This window comes from Eublepharis macularius, chromosome 1, assembly GCF_028583425.1.
Source record: "Eublepharis macularius isolate TG4126 chromosome 1, MPM_Emac_v1.0, whole genome shotgun sequence".
In the NCBI taxonomy this organism is placed as follows: Eukaryota; Metazoa; Chordata; class Lepidosauria; order Squamata; family Eublepharidae; genus Eublepharis; species Eublepharis macularius.
The window spans coordinates 221,913,428-221,931,865 of record NC_072790.1 but is presented as its reverse complement, the minus strand read 5'-3'; the positions used below and the strand labels follow the sequence as shown (position 1 = coordinate 221,931,865).

Sequence of the window (18,438 nt, the reverse complement as noted above, 5' to 3'; positions counted from 1 at the left end):
CGGGGCTGGAGAAGGTTGCATGGAACCTGTGAGTGGGATCTTGTTGTTCTGTGCTAAACTCAACATCTAGGATGCGCTTTGTCTTGCTAGACATGACCGTACAGTGGTTGGTCTGCAACGAGACTTATAACCCCAGGTAACCAATGAATGTTGATAACTTGATTTGGAGATGGAGGCCAAACTGTGTGAAATGGTTGTGGGCATGGGTTTAGGGCTTGGGAGGAAGCCAGGCAGTGCATGGTGGAGGTGCTGGGAGAAATAAGGAATCCAGCTTTGATACCCTCTGTGGCAACTGTTGCACTATTGTTCCTCCCTAGATCCCAGCGCTTGCTGATGCCGGCTTCCGTGTCCTGGCCTTGGAAATGAAAGGCTATGGGGTCTCCACAGCACCACCAGGTGAAGTGACATTCTGCTCCTGAAACGGGCTTTTCCTGAAGCTGCCACTTACAGAGCTAGACCACTGCTCCACTTAGCTGGGTATGGTCAGGAAGCGGCTCTCTGCAGAGCCTTCCAGTGTTCAAAGTGCAGCTCTGTTTCTTTCTGTGATCATTTCAAGGCAGACTTATAGCCTGAAAGGTGTGTCCTGGGATGTTTCGCAACGCCAGGAAAATCCGTGGGAGCACTGTTTGCTTTGCGCGGTGCTTTTGTTGGCTTTTGCAGTATCGTGGCACAGCTACCCCCAGGAACTGCTAGTTTCCAACAACGTGTCTGGATTTGGGCACAACTGCTACTCAATTTTCTATCTCTGAGATCTTGTTTTCTTAGGGCATAATTAATATGAATAGTTTAAAAGCTGAGGTTTTGATGAAATGCACATCGGTAAAGACTTCTAGAGCTTGGATTGTATGTCTTCTTTCTGCTTGGGCTCCCCTTTGTCTCTTCCTTGTGGAGGCAGTCCTCTGGTGCTCGTCACTTTTTGTCTCTTAAAAGACATTGGTCATGCCTGGGAGCATAAGACTGTCTTCCCTTGGGACCTAAAGCTCAAAAGAGGAGTTGCAACTTGTGAGGTGCAGGGAGGGATGCCCGCAGGTGAGGCTGTGTAACAGAAGAAGTTTTGATGTGGGTCCAGCCTACAAGTTCCATGGGAAATTTTGTTGATTTTTTCCCTTCCTATGGCAGACGTTCAAGTCTCTCCTCCAAAGCTGTTCTGCCCCACTCCAGGAGCAGCATTTTGTTGGGGCATTTTGGGCTGCAGTGGAAGGGAGGAGACCGGGAAGTCATGCTCTGCAGACTGAAATCCTTGTATCTGGAAATTGTCAGTAGAATTCAAACCCGTGTCTCTGACAGTCACTTGTATTGTGTGTAGCTCTGGGTTCCAGTCTGTGATCACCCATGAAGCTCTCTAGGAGACCCTGGACAATCAATCAGTCCCTCCCCTTTCTTTGTCAGCCTTGTCTATTTTGCAGGGCTGTTAAGGTTAACTGTGATAACTCCTAATATCTGGTGACCTTGAAGTCCCTGGTGAGATGCAAATGAGCATTTTCTTCAACCCAGGCATAGAATACAGTGGGAACATCTGAAAAGCAAGCCAACCCTCTTAGTACTGTCCTGCACTGGGCTTTTCCCTTCTTGGTTTTGCTAGAATCTATCAAATGGAACAGCTTTTCATGTGCAGCAATTGCTGCTCTTGGGGTGGGGAAATAGACTGTGATTGGGAATAAACATCTGGGTAAAGCTGTCCAGTTGTGACATGAAGATTCCTAGTGCCTTGGCTTGCTTCTCATGGAAAGCAAAGCCCAGTACTAGGTTATGTTTCACTGCTAAGGCAAGGCAGTCATATCCAGTCTTTTATCTCCCACTTCTGCCTATTGGATCTGGTTCCACTTCTGTCCACAAGAGCCTGTTCTGATACCAGGGGCTTGCATGCCTTTCGCAAACAGAGCAGAGCTGAAATAAGCCTGGAGCACTTTGAGCTTGGATGCACAACAAACAGGATCTGAGTTCATAATTCCTAGGCTTGCCACATGGACTAATCCCAAATGGAAACTTAATCCAAAATGTGCTGCCCCAGAATCCAACCTCCCTGGCTGTAGCTGAGTGCCAGAAAGCTCCTTCAGGGTGGTGCAGGAGACGTGCATTATACTCAAGCTTGCTTAAACAGTTGCTCTGAAAACCTTCAGCATCTTTAGCTACTGCCCCCTTGGATAAGGCTATTGAAGTTTATGCATGTGCGCATGCTTGTATCCAGAGAAATAGCTGACTGAGGAGAGGACGTTTATAACTGAAGATTGGTTTATAATATCTGATGACTATGGGATTGCCTGCCTAGGGCAAGTTTCACTTTGCATGTAAATGCAGTCACAAGTCCTGGCAGGCTTCTTTTTAACAAAGAAAAAGCCTTGGGGAGCTGCAGTTATGAATGGAACAGAGGAGAAGGGGGGGATGCTTAACCCTTTCTTTGTGAGTAGCTTTTTTTTTTTGGCTCAAAATCTTGCTCAGGCCCTGTCTGCTTTTTCTCCCTTTGGGGTTTTTTGGTGCTAATTTACAAAACTGCATCTTGGAACCTTACTGGAGGAAAAGAACTCAGGGGGCAAGGACTTTGGGAGGGGAAATTTTGCACTCAGTTTTCAGTTGGAGTAGCACCTCTCAACTGAAAATTGCAGCCTCCAGAGACTGCTTTTAGTGTTTAGGTTGGCACTTTCACGCACTTGCATGCTACATGTTGCTGGATTTGATAAGGAGGGAAGATTTTGATCCAAATGTTGCTTCCTGATCTAGACAAGCTGCCTAAAAAGATGTGATCCTAGGATGTTAGAAGGACCAGACACAAGTGCAACACAGGTCAGCCACATCGTAGGGGGCAGGCCTATCTATGAATAAGGGCTTCATGGAGCCTCCACTTTCAAGGGCACCGTGCCTTGCATTTTGCTTCCCTCTTGTGGTTGCTTGTTGACCCCTAGAGTACCTCTGGGGGGACCGTAGTTGCATCTTCCTTTCACACAGTGCCAGGCACTTCCATGGAAAACAGGGAATCCAGCTGCTTAAGCAGCTCCTGCAGATTGTGTGGAATGTGTGGTGTTGATGTAAAGAGGCACATGGCAGCTTTTGAACATTAAAAATAAATTTAAGGACGCTGTAATGACTTACATAATTCATTTTGTTATTGCAGACATAAAAGAATATTCCCAGGAAGAAATATGCAAGGTAGGTCAGTGGCGCTGCTCAGGATGTGCTCTGTTTTGTATATGCCAGATGTATTTTCTCTCGCAGCGGTCCTGCCCAAACACTTAAAAGTGGCCATAAGCTTGGATGTGGGAATGTGATGAGATTGGGTGAAGGGAGGGCTTAAGGATGTATAAGTGAATATTCGGCATTTAACGTTGGCAGCAATCTCCGCCTCAGGGAATACTGTTGAATTGAGTATTTCTGAGGGCCAAACTAGACGCAGTGCTTTTTAAAGAGACTGGGCCACTTGCATTTCTTTGCAAAAAGTGGGGGAATAATTCCCCGTGGAGCCATTTCAGCCTGGAAAAATGCAGGGAGGGGGAGAAGCCCCTCTTCCCCCACACCACGCTTACAAGTCAAATAAGGCTCCTGTCGGTTTCTAAAATGACATTCCCTGCAGCTGTTGTGTGGCTGCGAGGAAAGTGAACAGACGAGGTGGCTGCCGCTTTTCTTTTTATGGCACTAGCAGTGAGCAAGAGTGAGGCCTGGGTGGTTGAGTGAAAGAGCTCTGAAAGGCAGTGATTGCGGGGGCGGGGGGCGGGCTGTTCCAGTTATGGAGGAAGTATCAGAGTTGAAGCCTGAGGGGCTGAAGGCTCTGGGGGTCATTGGATCACCGGCCTCCCCGTGTGCGTGTGTTTGCCCTAATGAGCTCGGAAAGCCAGTCATTCCCTGAAGTGGCCTAATTCCGTTAATAGTCCCGTGTAGCCCCAGCAGGTTCGATGCCAGACACCATCTGTGCTGACCTATGTGAAGCTACTAGAGAGGCTGCAGAACACAAGAGGCAGCAAGTTGCTAGAAAAGACTTGAAGGGCTGTGACCATCTCTTCTCCTTTTCCTCCTTTAGGATCTGGTGGTCTTCCTGGACAAAATGGTATGCATTTGGAAAGCTTTAAGCATGTTTGTTTATATTCTGGGCAGTGCATCTCCGTGACAGTCTCGTTTAAAAATATGAGATGCTTTCACGGATCATTTCCTCTCTGCTAGTCACATTCACCCACTTGCCTTTCTTTATTATGAGGCACAGCAGAATGTGATGCTAATGGGACAAAAATGGTCTGGACCCACAGGGCGGTCGACGTGGGTTCTTCAGTGCTCCTGTAAAGGGATGGGGAGCTACTTTACCCAGACTTTTGATTTGGGGCTGAAGAAGGAAGAAACATTGTTAAAAAATCTTTCAGGTTAGTTCTGGTGTCCCATGTTCTGTGACTCCGATCAGTGCCGTTGTTTACATCAGCATCTCTTTTTCTTTTTACCTTTAGCAGTTCGGCATGTTCTTTCTTTATCCTCTGATTAGAACTGTCTAGGAAGGGATGGCAAATGAAATGGAAATGCTATTAGTTCGGCCTTGTAATTTTGGAGTGTGTCTTGGTTTGGGAGGGGAGGAGGAGTAAAAGAAGATCCCCAGTGACTTGCCAAGCCACGGGAATGAATGTTTTAATCAATTCTATCTCTCGGTTAAAGCTTTCATATCAGAAGCATTCTCTATCAGGAGAGGGATGCTTTATGTAAGAGATAAAAGAGTCAAGTCAGCCAACCAAAAACTACCCCCCCCCCCCCCCCGCTTACATATATCCTGTTGTAACTAACCTTAGGTCTGTTTGGAGCTACAAAATTAGATTGCTTCTGAGGTTCCTGTTCCAATTTCATCCCAGCATAATGATGGGGCCAGTCTGCAAGATCTGAGCAAGTCTGTGAACAATAGGACATTTTGGAGGTCTTTTATTCATAGGGTCGCCATAGTTTGGAGGTGACTTGACGGCACATAATGTGCACATGCTTGCGCGTGTGCTCTCATGCTCGCTCATGCTTGGTCAGACACACAATGTTGAGGGGGTTTGCTTATGACCACCTTCCCTTCTAGCAACCATGATTTTCACAGTGTGTTGACATTTGTGCTGCCTAAGCCCTCGATTTTGAATATGCTTATGTATCTTGCTCCATTCCCCAGGATCAGCTATCTGTTCAAATTACCACCTCTTAAAGAGGTATATTCCATCAATGCTTGTGACGTCTTCTCAACAGGTCTGTGAAGCTCTGTGAACAGGTCAACAGGTCTGTGAAGCTCTGTGAAGCAGAGCTGACATAGAGTGGGCTGGATCCAGCCAGCTTTTTCTATGGGCGAGGACAGAAGGAGGGGGTCCCTTTTGATTACCAAAAAAGACTATAATGGGACCTGCATGTATAAAAGGTTTGTGGAATGGGGGAAATAGCAAAAGGAGGAATTGAGCAAGATTGAGTGAAAAAGCGGCTGGATCCAGTGAGTGTCACGAAGCTTATTTGGTAACCTCAACCCAAGGCAGTAAGGAAAGAGACAATAGAATCATAAAAACAGCAGCTTAATCTCTGCAGTCTAACTCCACCTTTCTAAGTACTTCACTGCACTGGCCTTTCTGATATATGATCTAAGCAGAGTCAAATTAACTCTCATAATGGTAGTTGGAATAGCTGTTTGCATTGATTATTGTTAGTTGTGCCTAGGTGGCTTTGATGCTTATGGTTTTACAGAAGACTGGCTAGGAAAACAAAGACAATGCAGAAGAGAAATAATGCCTGAAGCTGAATATTGCCACGTGCCCATTAAGAGCGGTTAATGGACTCTAAAGTTGCAGCTATTTACTGTCCTTCGGCTGGGCTGGGCTTTTCTCCCTCCTGAGGCAGTTATGGGGCGCAAAGACTGCATAGCATCCCCTTGCTTCCCATTCAGTTCAGCCCATGAGGGCCTTCCAAAAAGGCTTTTCCTTTGTGGGTTTCCTCTTTTTCCTTTTTTTTTTTAATTTGCAAAGCTTTATCTGAAAAGCCACCTCCCCTGCCATGTTTGGGTAGTCAGAGCCAAGCTACAAGTGACGCCTGACACAGGTTGGACACTTGTCAGCTTCCCTCAAGTTTTGATGGGAAATGTAGGCGTCCTGGTCTTGCAGCTATAATGGAGAGCCAAGCTGTAAAACCAGGACGCCTACGTTTCCCGTCAAAACTTGAGGGAAGCTGACAAGTGTCCAACCTGTGTAAGGTGTCACTTGTAGCTTGGCTCTCAGTAAAACTTTTTTTTTTTTGGTCTCAAAGCCTTTTGATCAATCAAATGGGCTTTGTGAATGTTGAAGGTTCACTCTATAGATTCTGTGCTTGCATTTTTAGGCTCGGTTGTATGTATAAATAGTGGCTGTTGGTTTTGGAGCCTTTTTACAATTTTGATTATTGGATGTTGCCATAATTTTTTGTGTAAACTGCCTTGAGTGAACAGGAAAAGCAGTATATGAATGAATTTAACTTGATCCATGTCTTGATGATGATAATAACACCCTTTGTAAACCACTCTGGTGGGCATTAAGTTGTCCTAAAGGGCAGTATATAAATTGAATGTTGTTGTTGTTATTGATATCAAGTTGCTCTGAGAGTATTTTTATTACCTTGTTTTTATGACTGTGTCAGGCTATGGATGGCAGGCTATGGCAGGTAGATCCCTGTACCACTGCAACAAGAAATCCAAGCTCTTGGTTAAATGGCTTTATTCAGGAATCAGATCATTTCCACAGATATGTCCATAGAATTACTCAGAAGTAAAGTAAGCATCTAAGCAGTGAGAACAGGTTGACAGGAATAGTGACCTGTGGGAAAATCCTTCCTCTTAACCCACACATTTGCTCCTTCCCCCTCCCAACAGTAAAACAGGACTTTTGGCACGAACTCGTCCTGAGAACGTCTCACATATTTGTACTATCAAGTCAAGACACTGAGAAAGCAAAAGATCAGAGTTGAGACATAGCAGTGCATGATAGTGAGCAGTATACAAGGTCAGAAGCACTGAAAGTTTCTACAGTCCGTTAGATAAGGCATCTGGAGCTTCAATAAGCCTGTGAAAGGAAACAGTTATGGCATTGGCAATATGACATCAAGTTATAGCATGAAACATTGGTTCAGAACAACAGGTCTGCATTAAGTATGGCATGGATGACACTATGTTCCTTTTGAATGCACTCTCCTGTGAAGGACACTCATTCTTGATGGGATTTTCTCCACATGAAAACCGGGCCTCTTTTTATCTCTCAAATTTGTTTTAGTAATGCTTTCCCGATCTAAGATGTTGTTGATCAAACTAGTGAATTTCCTCCAAGAATCCGTTTCCTCCAAGATCCCCACTTTCCTGACCTTTCCTGACAAAATGGTTTCCCTTTTACTCTTCTGATAAATGGTCAAGTCCCCAAACAGAAAGCCGGAAAGAGGTCACCAGATCCTCACCTCCCTACGTTAAACTAACAATTCCTCCTTTAACCTCTTTGAGGACATTAATCTGGCTTGACAATATAATTAGAGCTGTAGTTCAGTTTGTCTGCCCCAATGAAAGGAATGGAATCAATTCAGGATTTATTAAAATTAGGTAGGCAGAGAGAGAGAGAGAGAGAGAGCTTTTTAAAGTGTTGGTGTGGGGAAGGGGAAGAATGCTGCAATGTCAGCATTCGCAGGTTTTGCAATTTTCTTTTTGAAGCATAAAATCTTGCAAGAGATTTAGGAGGCCTTTCTTGAAGTTCTTATCTTAAAATAAAAGACAGTCCACACGCTACACAAATCTCTTTCAAATGTGCTGTTGCAAATATATTCTTAGCCTTGGGCTGAGACTTTGGTTTCAAGAGGCCTGGTGGGATGAGAATTGAATTTTGCATGTTTCATTTGAACCGATCTTTGATTCCTGCTCTTTGGTACGCGAAGAGTCTCTCTACACAAGACTTTTGGTATGTGTTCTTCATGTGTCAGGAGATGCAATGTTAGCTGGGAAGCATAGTTTTAAATGACAGAGCTGGCGGAGATCACTCTGGAGGGGACGGATTCTCTCAGCCCTCCACCACCTTTGGCATGCTGGACTGTCTCCTTCTGGAGCCTTTGCCCTACTGAGGCTTGGTTAATTTGAAGTTTTAAGCAGTGAGGGCGGCAAGGCAAAGGCTTTGGAAGGGAAGACAGTCAGGCACACCAGAGGCAGTGGAAGGTTGTGAGAGAAACCATCCTCTCTGGAGCAATCTCTGCTGGCTCTGTCATTTAAAACTACGCCTCCCTGCTAACATTGCATCTCCCGGCACTTGATGAACACGCTCCCAGGCATCTCGTGTAGACAGACTCCTGCCATCCTCTCTCTTTCAGCATTGTATTTGGCTTTGTGGAACTCTAGAAAGGCAAAATGAGCAGAACCAAACATGGAACAAGTGTAGAGGCAAGAATACCCCACTGCCGGAAAATATCATTTGCTTCCCGTTTATGTTTAAAGAGTGAGCCCCAGAAACTAGAATAGAGTGCCCCATATTTTCTGTTCATCCAAGGAATCTTTTTAACTTTGAGCACAGTGAGAGGTGGCAGGGAGGAAGGTGAAGAACAAGAGAAAGAAATTTCATTAAAGCCAGGTAAAACACTGTTGACTCCCCCGGCCCCCCCACCCTACAATATTTCTGAAGCCACCTCCGTTGACTACACAGCACGAGCCATTTTTATGAAGACAGGCTCTGTCCTGCCTAGGGTTCATGAGACCAGCATAACTGGGGGAGGGGGGGGGAGAGAAGCAAAAATCTGTGAGTTTCTGACTGAGCAGTGACGAGCTGTTGGAAAAGAGATCATGTGCATCTCTCTAGCAATGGGATCTTTGCTGAGAGAGCTTCACCCTGTGCCCACCCTAGAGCAATGACTAAACTACTGATGTATTGTCGAAGGCTTTCACGGCCGGAGAACGATGGTTGTTGTGGGTTTTCCGGGCTGTATTGCCGTGGTCTTGGCATTGTAGTTCCTGACGTTTCGCCAGCAGCTGTGGCTGGCATCTTCAGAGGTGTAGCACTTTTGGTGCTACACCTTCAGAGGTGTAGCACTTTTGGTGCTACACCTCTGAAGATGCCAGCCACAGCTGCTGGCGAAACGTCAGGAACTACAATGCCAAGACCACGGCAATACAGCCCGGAAAACCCACAGCAACCATCGACTAAACTACTGTTGCTCACCACTTCTCCTGAAAGGGGTTCATAGAGGTGCCTTTTAGTGTAGGATTTGTTTTAATAATGTTTTGTGCCTCATTGTCTGGATTGCAGAAGCTGATAAGAGATGAGTAGATTATCCCACCTTGCAGCCCTGGGGTTGGGCAAGATGCATCCTCAAACCCTTCCGATTCTAGGAATGGTGAGAAATGCTTCATCTTTCCCCTACCCACAGTACATCCCCAAGCCTTTGCCCCAGTGATTCCAGCCATACCTTGGCTTGAGGAATGGGTGGGTGCAAGGCATCCTTTCTCTTTATAATAAGCAGCTAGTAAGAAACTCCTACAGGCAAGGCAGGAAACTGCTAAATGTGTGGCTAAATAACCCACAAGAGCTGCTTTAGCTTTCATCCACCAGAGCAAAGTTAGCACAAATGGGCTGAATGCAAAACCTGATCAGATGTGGGGCATTCCAATTATCTGGAGCTGCCAGCATTTTTTTTTTCCTTTTTAAGTAGCTAGAGTCTAGTTAACATGTGTGCTAAACCGGCATGTGATTGGTGGGAACCCCAACTCAAATTTAACATTTGACTGCATTCACTGTCAAAAAGGTTTAGGAGAATGGAAAAGGGCTTCTGTGTGTACACGGAGGCAGTGGAGGCTTCATTTGTCCCAACTTTCTACCCAGGCTGCTTTTGCAGATAGAAAAGAGCCATGCATGGCAGACTCTCTCTTATTGTCTGTTCTACGTATATCCTGTGCAAATATGAGGAAAAGAGAGAACCACACAGGACCAGGCACAGCTTGGGCCTGGGGAAAGGAGCAATGAACTCTTCCCCCCTCTGAAATTTTCCTAACCTGAAACAACCACACTGTGGGGCCCTGAAGTTCTGAGTCTGCAGTTACCTAGGGCAAGCATACAAGCCCTGTACCATTTTTCCATACATAACTCCAAGTCTAGGGTCTCTTCTGGAAAACATCTTGGGCTAGGAGTGGGTTTCCAAGTTGTTGGGTAGAATAGACAGCCCTGGGATAGAGGGGCCAGTGGAACTAATGCAATCTGGATCCAACCTTGCAGCAGAGGTTCCTGGGCCCTGGCTCACAGGCTCAACAGAGGGGCCTCAGAAGCAGGCTGTAGCAAGCAAGTCCCTTGGAGCACAGTAGAATTTGCTTCGGAGTAAATAAGCTCTGAATCCTGTTATATGGCGGTGTGCCTTTATCTGTGAAGCCGGTAAGATGCAATGAGACGGCTTGTTGAATGTTTATTCTGTGATTAACTTCTGGGGCATACCTTACCATCTTAAAGGAGGGGTGGTGGTGGCAGCTTAAGATCCTGAAGTTCTGAGTCTGCCCTTGTCTAACTTGCTGGCTTCTGGACTGATGCAGTATAAATCCATTTCATATTTGCTGCTTAGCAAATGGGCTAGTAGGGTGTTTCGAGAGACCAGCATAAAGCATTTTAACTCCCTGTTTCTCAAGCTTGTCCATGACCCTGAACTTTTGGGAACTGGGAAGGAAGGTCCAAAATCTGTGAGAATTCTTCTTTGCCTGGAAGCTTTTATAATTTTCCTCATTTGTATCCATCTGCCTCTGTCTCTGGCCACCTGGTAGCTTACCCCCATGGCATGGAATTGTTTCCTTCAATGTTGGGTCCTCTCCCGGTGATAGCAAGCGTTCTCTGACGTCTGTTTGTGCACCTCCTTGCTAAGGACATTAGCTGTTCAGAGGCGGTTGGAGAATGAATGAGACGTGCTGGTGTGACCGGATGCTGGAATAATTTGTTTAGAGGAGTGAAGGTTCAGCAACTGCACATCAAGGACTTTCAGGCATCTGCTTTCCCCTGATGCTGGGGAGTAGGGGAAGGCAGTAATAGAATTAACAAGCAAACAAACAATTATCTCAGAGTTAAATGTCAAATTCATGCTATGACCTTGAATTTGTTGTGAAGCATTTTGGTGGCTCAGATGTGTGATTTAGTGAGAAACATTTGGAGACCGGAGTGGAGAAGTTGGTTTGCCCCAGTGATGCTCCATATGTCTAAAGTTCAGTTTGTATTGAAGCATGGCCGAATGTTGCTGGAGTCTCCAGTCTTTCCAGACCCAGATCCCTCTTTCAGCCCAGCAGCTTAGGACCCCCTAGCTGCAAGTACATGATGGAGTCACATGAGAGGAAGAGGCGGAGCCAGAGTTAAGACCATACCACCATCAAGGGTGGTAATAAACATGGCCAGCAGAACCAAAGGAGCAAGAGACAGGCAACTGAAGCCGAGCACCAGCTTGGTGTAGTGGTTAGTGTGTCATTCTAGAATCTGGGAGACCCAGGTTCAAATCCCCATGCTGCCATCGATGCTCGTTTGGGTGATGTTGGGCCAGTCACGCTCACTCGGCCTAACGTACCTTTCAGGGTTGCTGTGAGGATACAGTGGAGTAGGGTGGGGATGTGAGACACTCTGGGTTCTCATTGGGGAGAAAAATGAGGTATAATGCAGTAAAATAAAACAATGTGACCTTAAATAATCAAGGCAGTCTCACAGGTAAAGTCTTACCTAGCAGAACTTGGGCCGCTGTTTTAGCAAGTCAGGAGCTTGATGGTAAGAGTCTGAAAACTTCAGCTAGCTGCATGAGTTTTGTTAGTTCAGCCCGCTGATGTGGACCAGTTGCTTGTGACAGTGTGCCATATGCACCAGGTCTTTGCCTTGCCCATCCTGGCTAATTACCCATGGGTGAGGTCTTAGGAGCTGTTAGTATTTCCTAAAGGGAAGGGTCAGTCTTAACCTTCTTGAAATAGACATTCATGAGGCTCCTTTCAAATAAACCCTCCCTGGACTCAAGCATCCCTAACTTTTCCTTCAGCAAGCGGCTTGAGCTTGTGGTGTCTGGGCAGCTCCAAGTTTTCTTGGGTGAGAACAGTGGCAAGTCTATTTCATATCAGAAATAAACACACTTCCTCCCTCCCCCGCCCAAGTTAGAACATTCAGGCCCATATCAATAATAAAAGATCAATAATCTTACTGAGAGAGCATCCGTTGTCTCACTGGACTCTGTTGTGAAGGAAAGCCATCATGTCATCATGATCAATACCATTCAACTCCAAATCTCTAGATGATCTCTCAGTAGTTTTGTGGAGATGCTGGAGAGGACAATCATCAGAAGGAACCCTGCAAGATGCTGCAGGACAAGCCCCAAGGGCCCAAGTAGTCCCCTCCCCTTGCACTGTTTTCTGATACCCGTCCCAAGCAGGATGCCTTTGATTCCCAGCTTGGACAACTGGTCTGGAAGGATACTATGGATGACGGTATTGAATGCTATTGAGAGACCCAGAAAAACCAAACTGAACGGCACTCTCCTCTGTCTCCTAATGGAGATAATTAGGGTGACGCTGACCATTTCAGTTCCAAAGTGAAGTCAGATGAATCCAGGTAAGCGATCTCTTGCAGATCTTACCTAGCAGTCTTTCAGTGTTGTACAAGGCAACTGAGACCTTGATCTGCAAAACATCTGTTTTGATGCTGGAGGAAGAGGTGGAATTATTGCCACTGAAAGCTCTTTGCATGCTTGTGGTGACGTTGTCTGAACAGATGCACCACAGGCTCTGGAAATGCGTTTCTTCAGTTTAGGAATAATTGCTAAATTCAGGCAGTGAGTGAAGGGGGCTGTCACATTTTTAATGCTCTTCTCCCGGCAAATAAAAAAGTTAGTGTGTCATTCCCTTTTCTGCTAGTATTGGATTTCAGGGAGTAGTTTACGTATGTGAGCATTGGTGGTAGAAAGTGTTGTCAAGTCGCAGCCCACTTATGGCAGCCCCTGCTGGGATTTTCAAGGCAAGAGACCAACTGAGGTGGTTTGCCATTGCCTGTCTCTGCAGGGTGACCCTGGTCATCTCTGAAGGGGTCTCACCCAATTACTAACCAAGGCTGACCCTTCCTAGCTCAGAGATCTGACAAGACTGGGCTTGCCTGGGCTATCCAGGTCATGGCACATCACCAATATAGATATGTATTTTTCAGACAATAGCACAGTTTGTTCTACCTTCTTGTGCTGCATGTGTTGACCAGGCCTTTGCAGAGAATGCAAGTACAATTGAAAACCTTTAACTTCTCTTTGTTTTCTGGCTGTTTTTCCTGCTCCCTTGCTTTTGAAAATCATTCCACATCTTCCGCCTGCTTCAAAACAGCCTGTGGCTGTTGGCTCAGACTTCACCACAGTTGGGGTACTGATGAGCTATTGTTGTTTTGCCTTCTGCTAAATTGTGTGTGTGTGTGTGCGCGCACGCGCAAATGTGTGTGTATTCTCATAATCCTGCTGTAAGAAATAACTGCAGATTTCTGTTTTTAGGGACAGTCCTGTAAAAAAGACTGGTTCTTTTGGATATTGCAAATCTAGCATGGTTGTGTGCTTGTTGGGTACCCAACTTCCGAAGCTTTTCCAAGCACTCATCTGAGATGTGCAAAAGCTCTCAATGGCAACATTCCTACTTCTTGCTGTAGCATCAGAATACATTTCAGAACATGTCCTGGTTTGAGTGTGTCATGTATCTGACCATTTCTATATGCTATCCCAAGAGACAGCCCTATAAACATGTGACACTGACTTATACGGAGTAGCCTTGTGTGGGGAAAGACCTTCCCCAGTCTTACTCTCAAAGCCCCTTTAGCCTGAGCTACTCAGTGACTGAAACCCAGATTTTGTTTGCACCTTTCACAAGAAAGTCGTAAATGGTTAAATATTCTGTGTTTCCATTAAAGATATTACTGATGGTTGTTGTGGATTTTCCGGGCTGTATAGCCGTGGTCTTGGCATCTTAGTTCCGGACATTTCGCCAGCAGCTGTGACTGGCATCTTCAGAGGTATAGCACCAAAAGTGTCACTGAGAGATCTCTGTCTTTTGGTGCTACGCCTCTGAAGATGCCAGCCACAGCTGCTGGCAAAACGTCAGGAACTAAGATGCCAAGACCACGGCTATACAGCCCGGAAAATCCACAACAACCATCGTTCTCCAGCCGTGAAAGCCTTCGACAATATAAAGATATTACTGTTAAAATATGTCATATTTTTAGCTCTTGGAAATATCTTCCCTGGCTAGTGCAGGATGGGAAGAGATGATGCCTTCTCTATTGCTCATTCAGATGCAGCTATGCCCCTGCCTGCTTCTTCCTGTGTAGCTGTAAAAAAATTTATAGTTGGGGCCAATAGATCAGGTTTTACTTGTGCAGCATCTTTAAGGATGGAGACTTGGCTGCATCGAGTGTCTGTGTACAATAAAGAGTGGCATTTTTGTTCAGGCGCTCTCGGCCCTGATGTGGCCTGCCTTTTCACTCCACTGTTCAGTGTCCTTTGCTGCAGGATGAGCATATCTTTCCTTACGGTTCTTTCCCTCGCCATCTCCCTTTTCTCAGTGCCTGTGCTCTGGCAGGAGCCAGCTTTAAATGAAATAAATTAACTTTCCAGGGCAAGGCTTTGAACGTGGCAAGCGCTTTATAAGTGCAAACAAGAAGAATTGGTGTGAATGGCCCGCTTGTAGGGAAGTGCGCTTTTGCGCCTCTGTGGCTTGATTTACTTGCTGATTCCATGTCCCTCACCCCATCTGCTGCCTGGCAATAATTATGGAGGGATGCTGAGAACGGTGACCCTGGTCCTGGGAGAGGATTCATGGGGAACAATGCATTCAGGGTGCACTCTAAATCTTAACTTTTCGTGAGAGACAACATTTTAAAGCCTTTAAATAGCATAGATACTTTTTGGTGGTGGTTGTTAAATAACATTAGCTGTCTTGGAAAAAAAATCAGTGCTAATTTATTGCCTCTCTGTGTGCATTTAGTAATTAGTCTGCTAATTAATGTGGCCTGTTTTTGCTCAACTCCCAGAGCTGAGTGAGCAAATCTCCTTTTGGGGGTGAGTAATTCTGAACTGTTTACAAATGGCATTTGCTGGTTTTAATTAGTGGGGTGCAATGTATCACTGGTGCTTTCTGCAGGGCCCCTCTGGGGTTCTTCTCAGCCTTGTATAGATGGCCATTGCAGCCATTCATGTTCTGCCTCCAGCTCTATGCTCTCTGGTGTAGGGAGGCAGCTTTTTTTTTTCTTCCCTTCCAAAATCTCTGGATGGAGAGAGGTGGTTTGTGTGTGGGTGCAAAGATTTCCACTTGTTAAAGTGGGAAATTTAAGCATGCGAGGTTTGCTTGTACCATGGATCAATACTAGATTTCTGTAATGCACTCTACATAGGTCTCCTCTTGAGAAACTCAGACTGCAGTTGGTGGAGAATGCCGCAGCTCAGTTATCATTAGGAGCGAATTGTAGCATGCATATTGCTCCCATTCTGCAGTCACTCTATTGACTATTATTTATTTATTATATTAGATTTTTAGTCCGCCCTCCCTGCCAGGCAGGCTCAGGGCGGAGTACAACATTTCAGTTTACATAAATACAGTTAAAAACAGATAAAACAGTATACAAAAAACATTAAAACAGTATATAAATAACATTAAATACAAAAAACGTTAAAACAACTTTATACAATACAGCTTCTCTTCAGATGGCGATGATAAAATACTGCTTTTCAAGCCCTGGCTCATATGTAGGGTGGTGGACAGATCTTTAGTGTGGCCAGTGGGAGCCCAACCTAGCCTTCACCGTATGCCTGGCGGAACATCTGTCTTACAGGCCCAGCGGAAATTTAACAAGTCCCTTATTTATTTACTTATCAGACTACTTATCAGTTTCAGGGCTCAGTTCAAGGTTTTGGCTATCATGTATAAAGTTGCTCATGGCCTTGGTCCCTCATATCTACCGGACCACCTCTCTTCCTATGCAGCTTCACGGCAGCTTCACTAATCTGAACAGGGCCTTCTGCAGGTGCCACGCTGCAAAGGGGTAAAATCAACAACTGTATGTAAATGCAGATTCTCTGTTGTGGTCCCCACCTTATGGAACGGCCTGTCTGCTGCTGTTAGGGGGGGCCCCCACTCTCCTGGCTTTCCACAAACTATTCAAAACTTTAATTATTGAGGAGGACTTATTTACACAGGTTGGAGAACTCCAGTAAGGAAATCGTGCGATACATGGTGAAGGGACAGGGACTATGGATTATATTACTGTTTACCTACTGAGTAGCTTCTGCATCATTTAATATGTCATGTTAAATTGCTTATGATTTTCTTCAGCATTATTATCATTTCTTTATTAGCTTCTGCTTGTATTCAGATTTCTGCAATTCATAGCCTGTGTTTGTTTTTTAAATGTTTGATCATATTGACTTATACTGTATAATCCGCCTTGAGTCTCAGTGAGAAAGGTGGACTAAAAATAACTTCAGTTGTTGCTGTCAAGTGCTTAAATTTCTACTAAGTGCTGCACCAAAACAAAATGTAAATTCCTGCCAGAAAGTTTTGCACATCACTTTCTTTACCTACCAGACCCATTAAATGTTTATCTGGCCCAGTCATCCCCTTCCTTTTGCAGGTACTGCTGTTCTTACCTGTTCAACCTGGACTGCTGTGGACCACCAGTCTGTACTCTAATGCTGCACAGGGCCATAGTGTTAGGGGATGCTTCACATCGACTTTTTAAAAGTTGCAGCTGTGAGAATGAGTTGGCTGGCTGGACCAGTGTAAATAGCCTGCCTCGTATTGGGGTGTTGCGTCCACCAACTGCCCTACACTTAGCCAGTGGCCTTTGGACTAGGTGAAAGATGAAAGATCTCCACATGATGTTCTGCTGTTCCAGAAAATTCTTGACTAGGTACCTTGTCTCTGAAGAGGGCTTTACTCTGCCAAAAATTAGCTGAGGGTAAAAAGGAGTTCATTTTTACAGGGCAACAAGACATTTTCCCCTCCTGTTTTTGCTTCATAAGTGGGTGCAGAGGAGCAGTTTGAAAGAGAAAATGGAGATAGTTGAGTGGAAGAGAAGTGACAAAAGCGTAAAAGCAAAATCTGAACAGATAAGCATTTGGGGTAGCGGGAAATAGCATATGCTTAGTGTCTTTTTTTCCCCTAGAAATCTCTGACTCTTGTTTGTCTGAATCCATCCTGTCTCTTTCGAGCACGGACTGGCCTTTGTGTGTTTCAGAGCAACTCTGTGGGTGCTGTTAGGTAGTCATTGGCTTAGATCAATGCAGAAATGATTGGGGGGGGTGAGCCTAGAAAGACTGCTGGGTGTGAAGCAATGTAAGAGGGCCAATTTGGGCTGTCTTTTTAAAGTGACCTTTTAAACGACGTGCTCATTGTGGCTTGCGAGGAAAGTAGGAAGCTCTCTTAACTACGTTCTTGGGTTCTTCATCCAGTGAATTTATCTTCTCTCTCCCTCGCAAGAGGCTGGAATAAATCTTGGCAGCCCTCCCTGCTTCATATTCTGGGGTGGCTTGAGCTGATATTGATGTGCCTCTTGGCAAAGAGAGTCCCTGTCTCTCAGCCATAAATTTCCCACAGTATAGCTTAGGGCTCTGCCAAGAGAGGGCCCTCCTCCCTCAGAAATATTGCTGGTTGCAAAACGAAGTTTGCTTTTGGCACTAACCATTTATGGAAGCATCGCACTGAATGAAACACGATGAGAGGGGTGCTTCTCTTTATTTTGAAGAATCCAGGTCTCCCCCTCCCCTCCATTTTCAGAGGGTATTTTGCAAGCAAGGTATAGTGCTAAAATGTTGATAAGCCCCCAGTTCAGCATCGGGGTGTACTTGCAACTCTTTCACTCCCTACTGTGCCCTCGGAATTCTCGCTGAGCAGATCTGCTCAATATGATTTCCTGTGCATAAAATATTGTCTGTCCCACTTCTATCCTTCCTGCAGAGATCAGTTTATATCATTCTCCCCTCTTCAGGTATCCTCATTGAAAGGATCGCAGAGAGTGACTTGGTCAAGGTCACCCAGTGAGTTTGGCGACACAGTGTGGATTTGAACCGGGGTGCTCTCCTTCATTATCCGGGTAGATTGGTGTGTTTAGATCTACTGGCTCTTCTACATGTGTCTGTTGGGAAAAAATGGGTTAAAAATAGTTCAAACTCTGATTTGCAATGAATCTTAAATCAATAGAGGGTCAGACGCCTGTTTGCTTTTAAAAACAGTTTACTTCTAAAGGAAAAAGGTACACGCGGGTTCCTACAAAATGAGAAACTATAAGCTACATCTTGACATGATGGAGTACAAACTTAAAAAGCCTGGATAATGGAGATCCTTTTTCTTGTTGTTGTTCTTCTTCTTGACCTTTTGGGAAAGAAGTCACCTGACCTATTGACCAGTAACAGTTTACAAACACGGCTTTGCAATAGATAAGACTATTGGCTCTGTGCCAGGTTTTCTTCCAGGTCAACACAAACAATAGAAACACTAGGTAAACA

The 18,438-nt window shown here is 45.2% G+C and overlaps 1 protein-coding gene across 1 annotated transcript in view; it reads left to right on the top strand.

The window, feature by feature from the left end:
- EPHX2 (epoxide hydrolase 2) overlaps positions 1-18,438 on the top strand; it is a 75,374-nt gene that overhangs the window by 21,399 nt on the left and 35,537 nt on the right. The window contains exons 8-10 of the mRNA XM_054988761.1: positions 318-396; positions 3,110-3,144; positions 4,010-4,036. Of these exons, the coding sequence (XP_054844736.1) occupies positions 318-396; positions 3,110-3,144; positions 4,010-4,036 (141 nt within the window). The remainder of the gene's footprint in view (positions 1-317; positions 397-3,109; positions 3,145-4,009; positions 4,037-18,438) is intronic.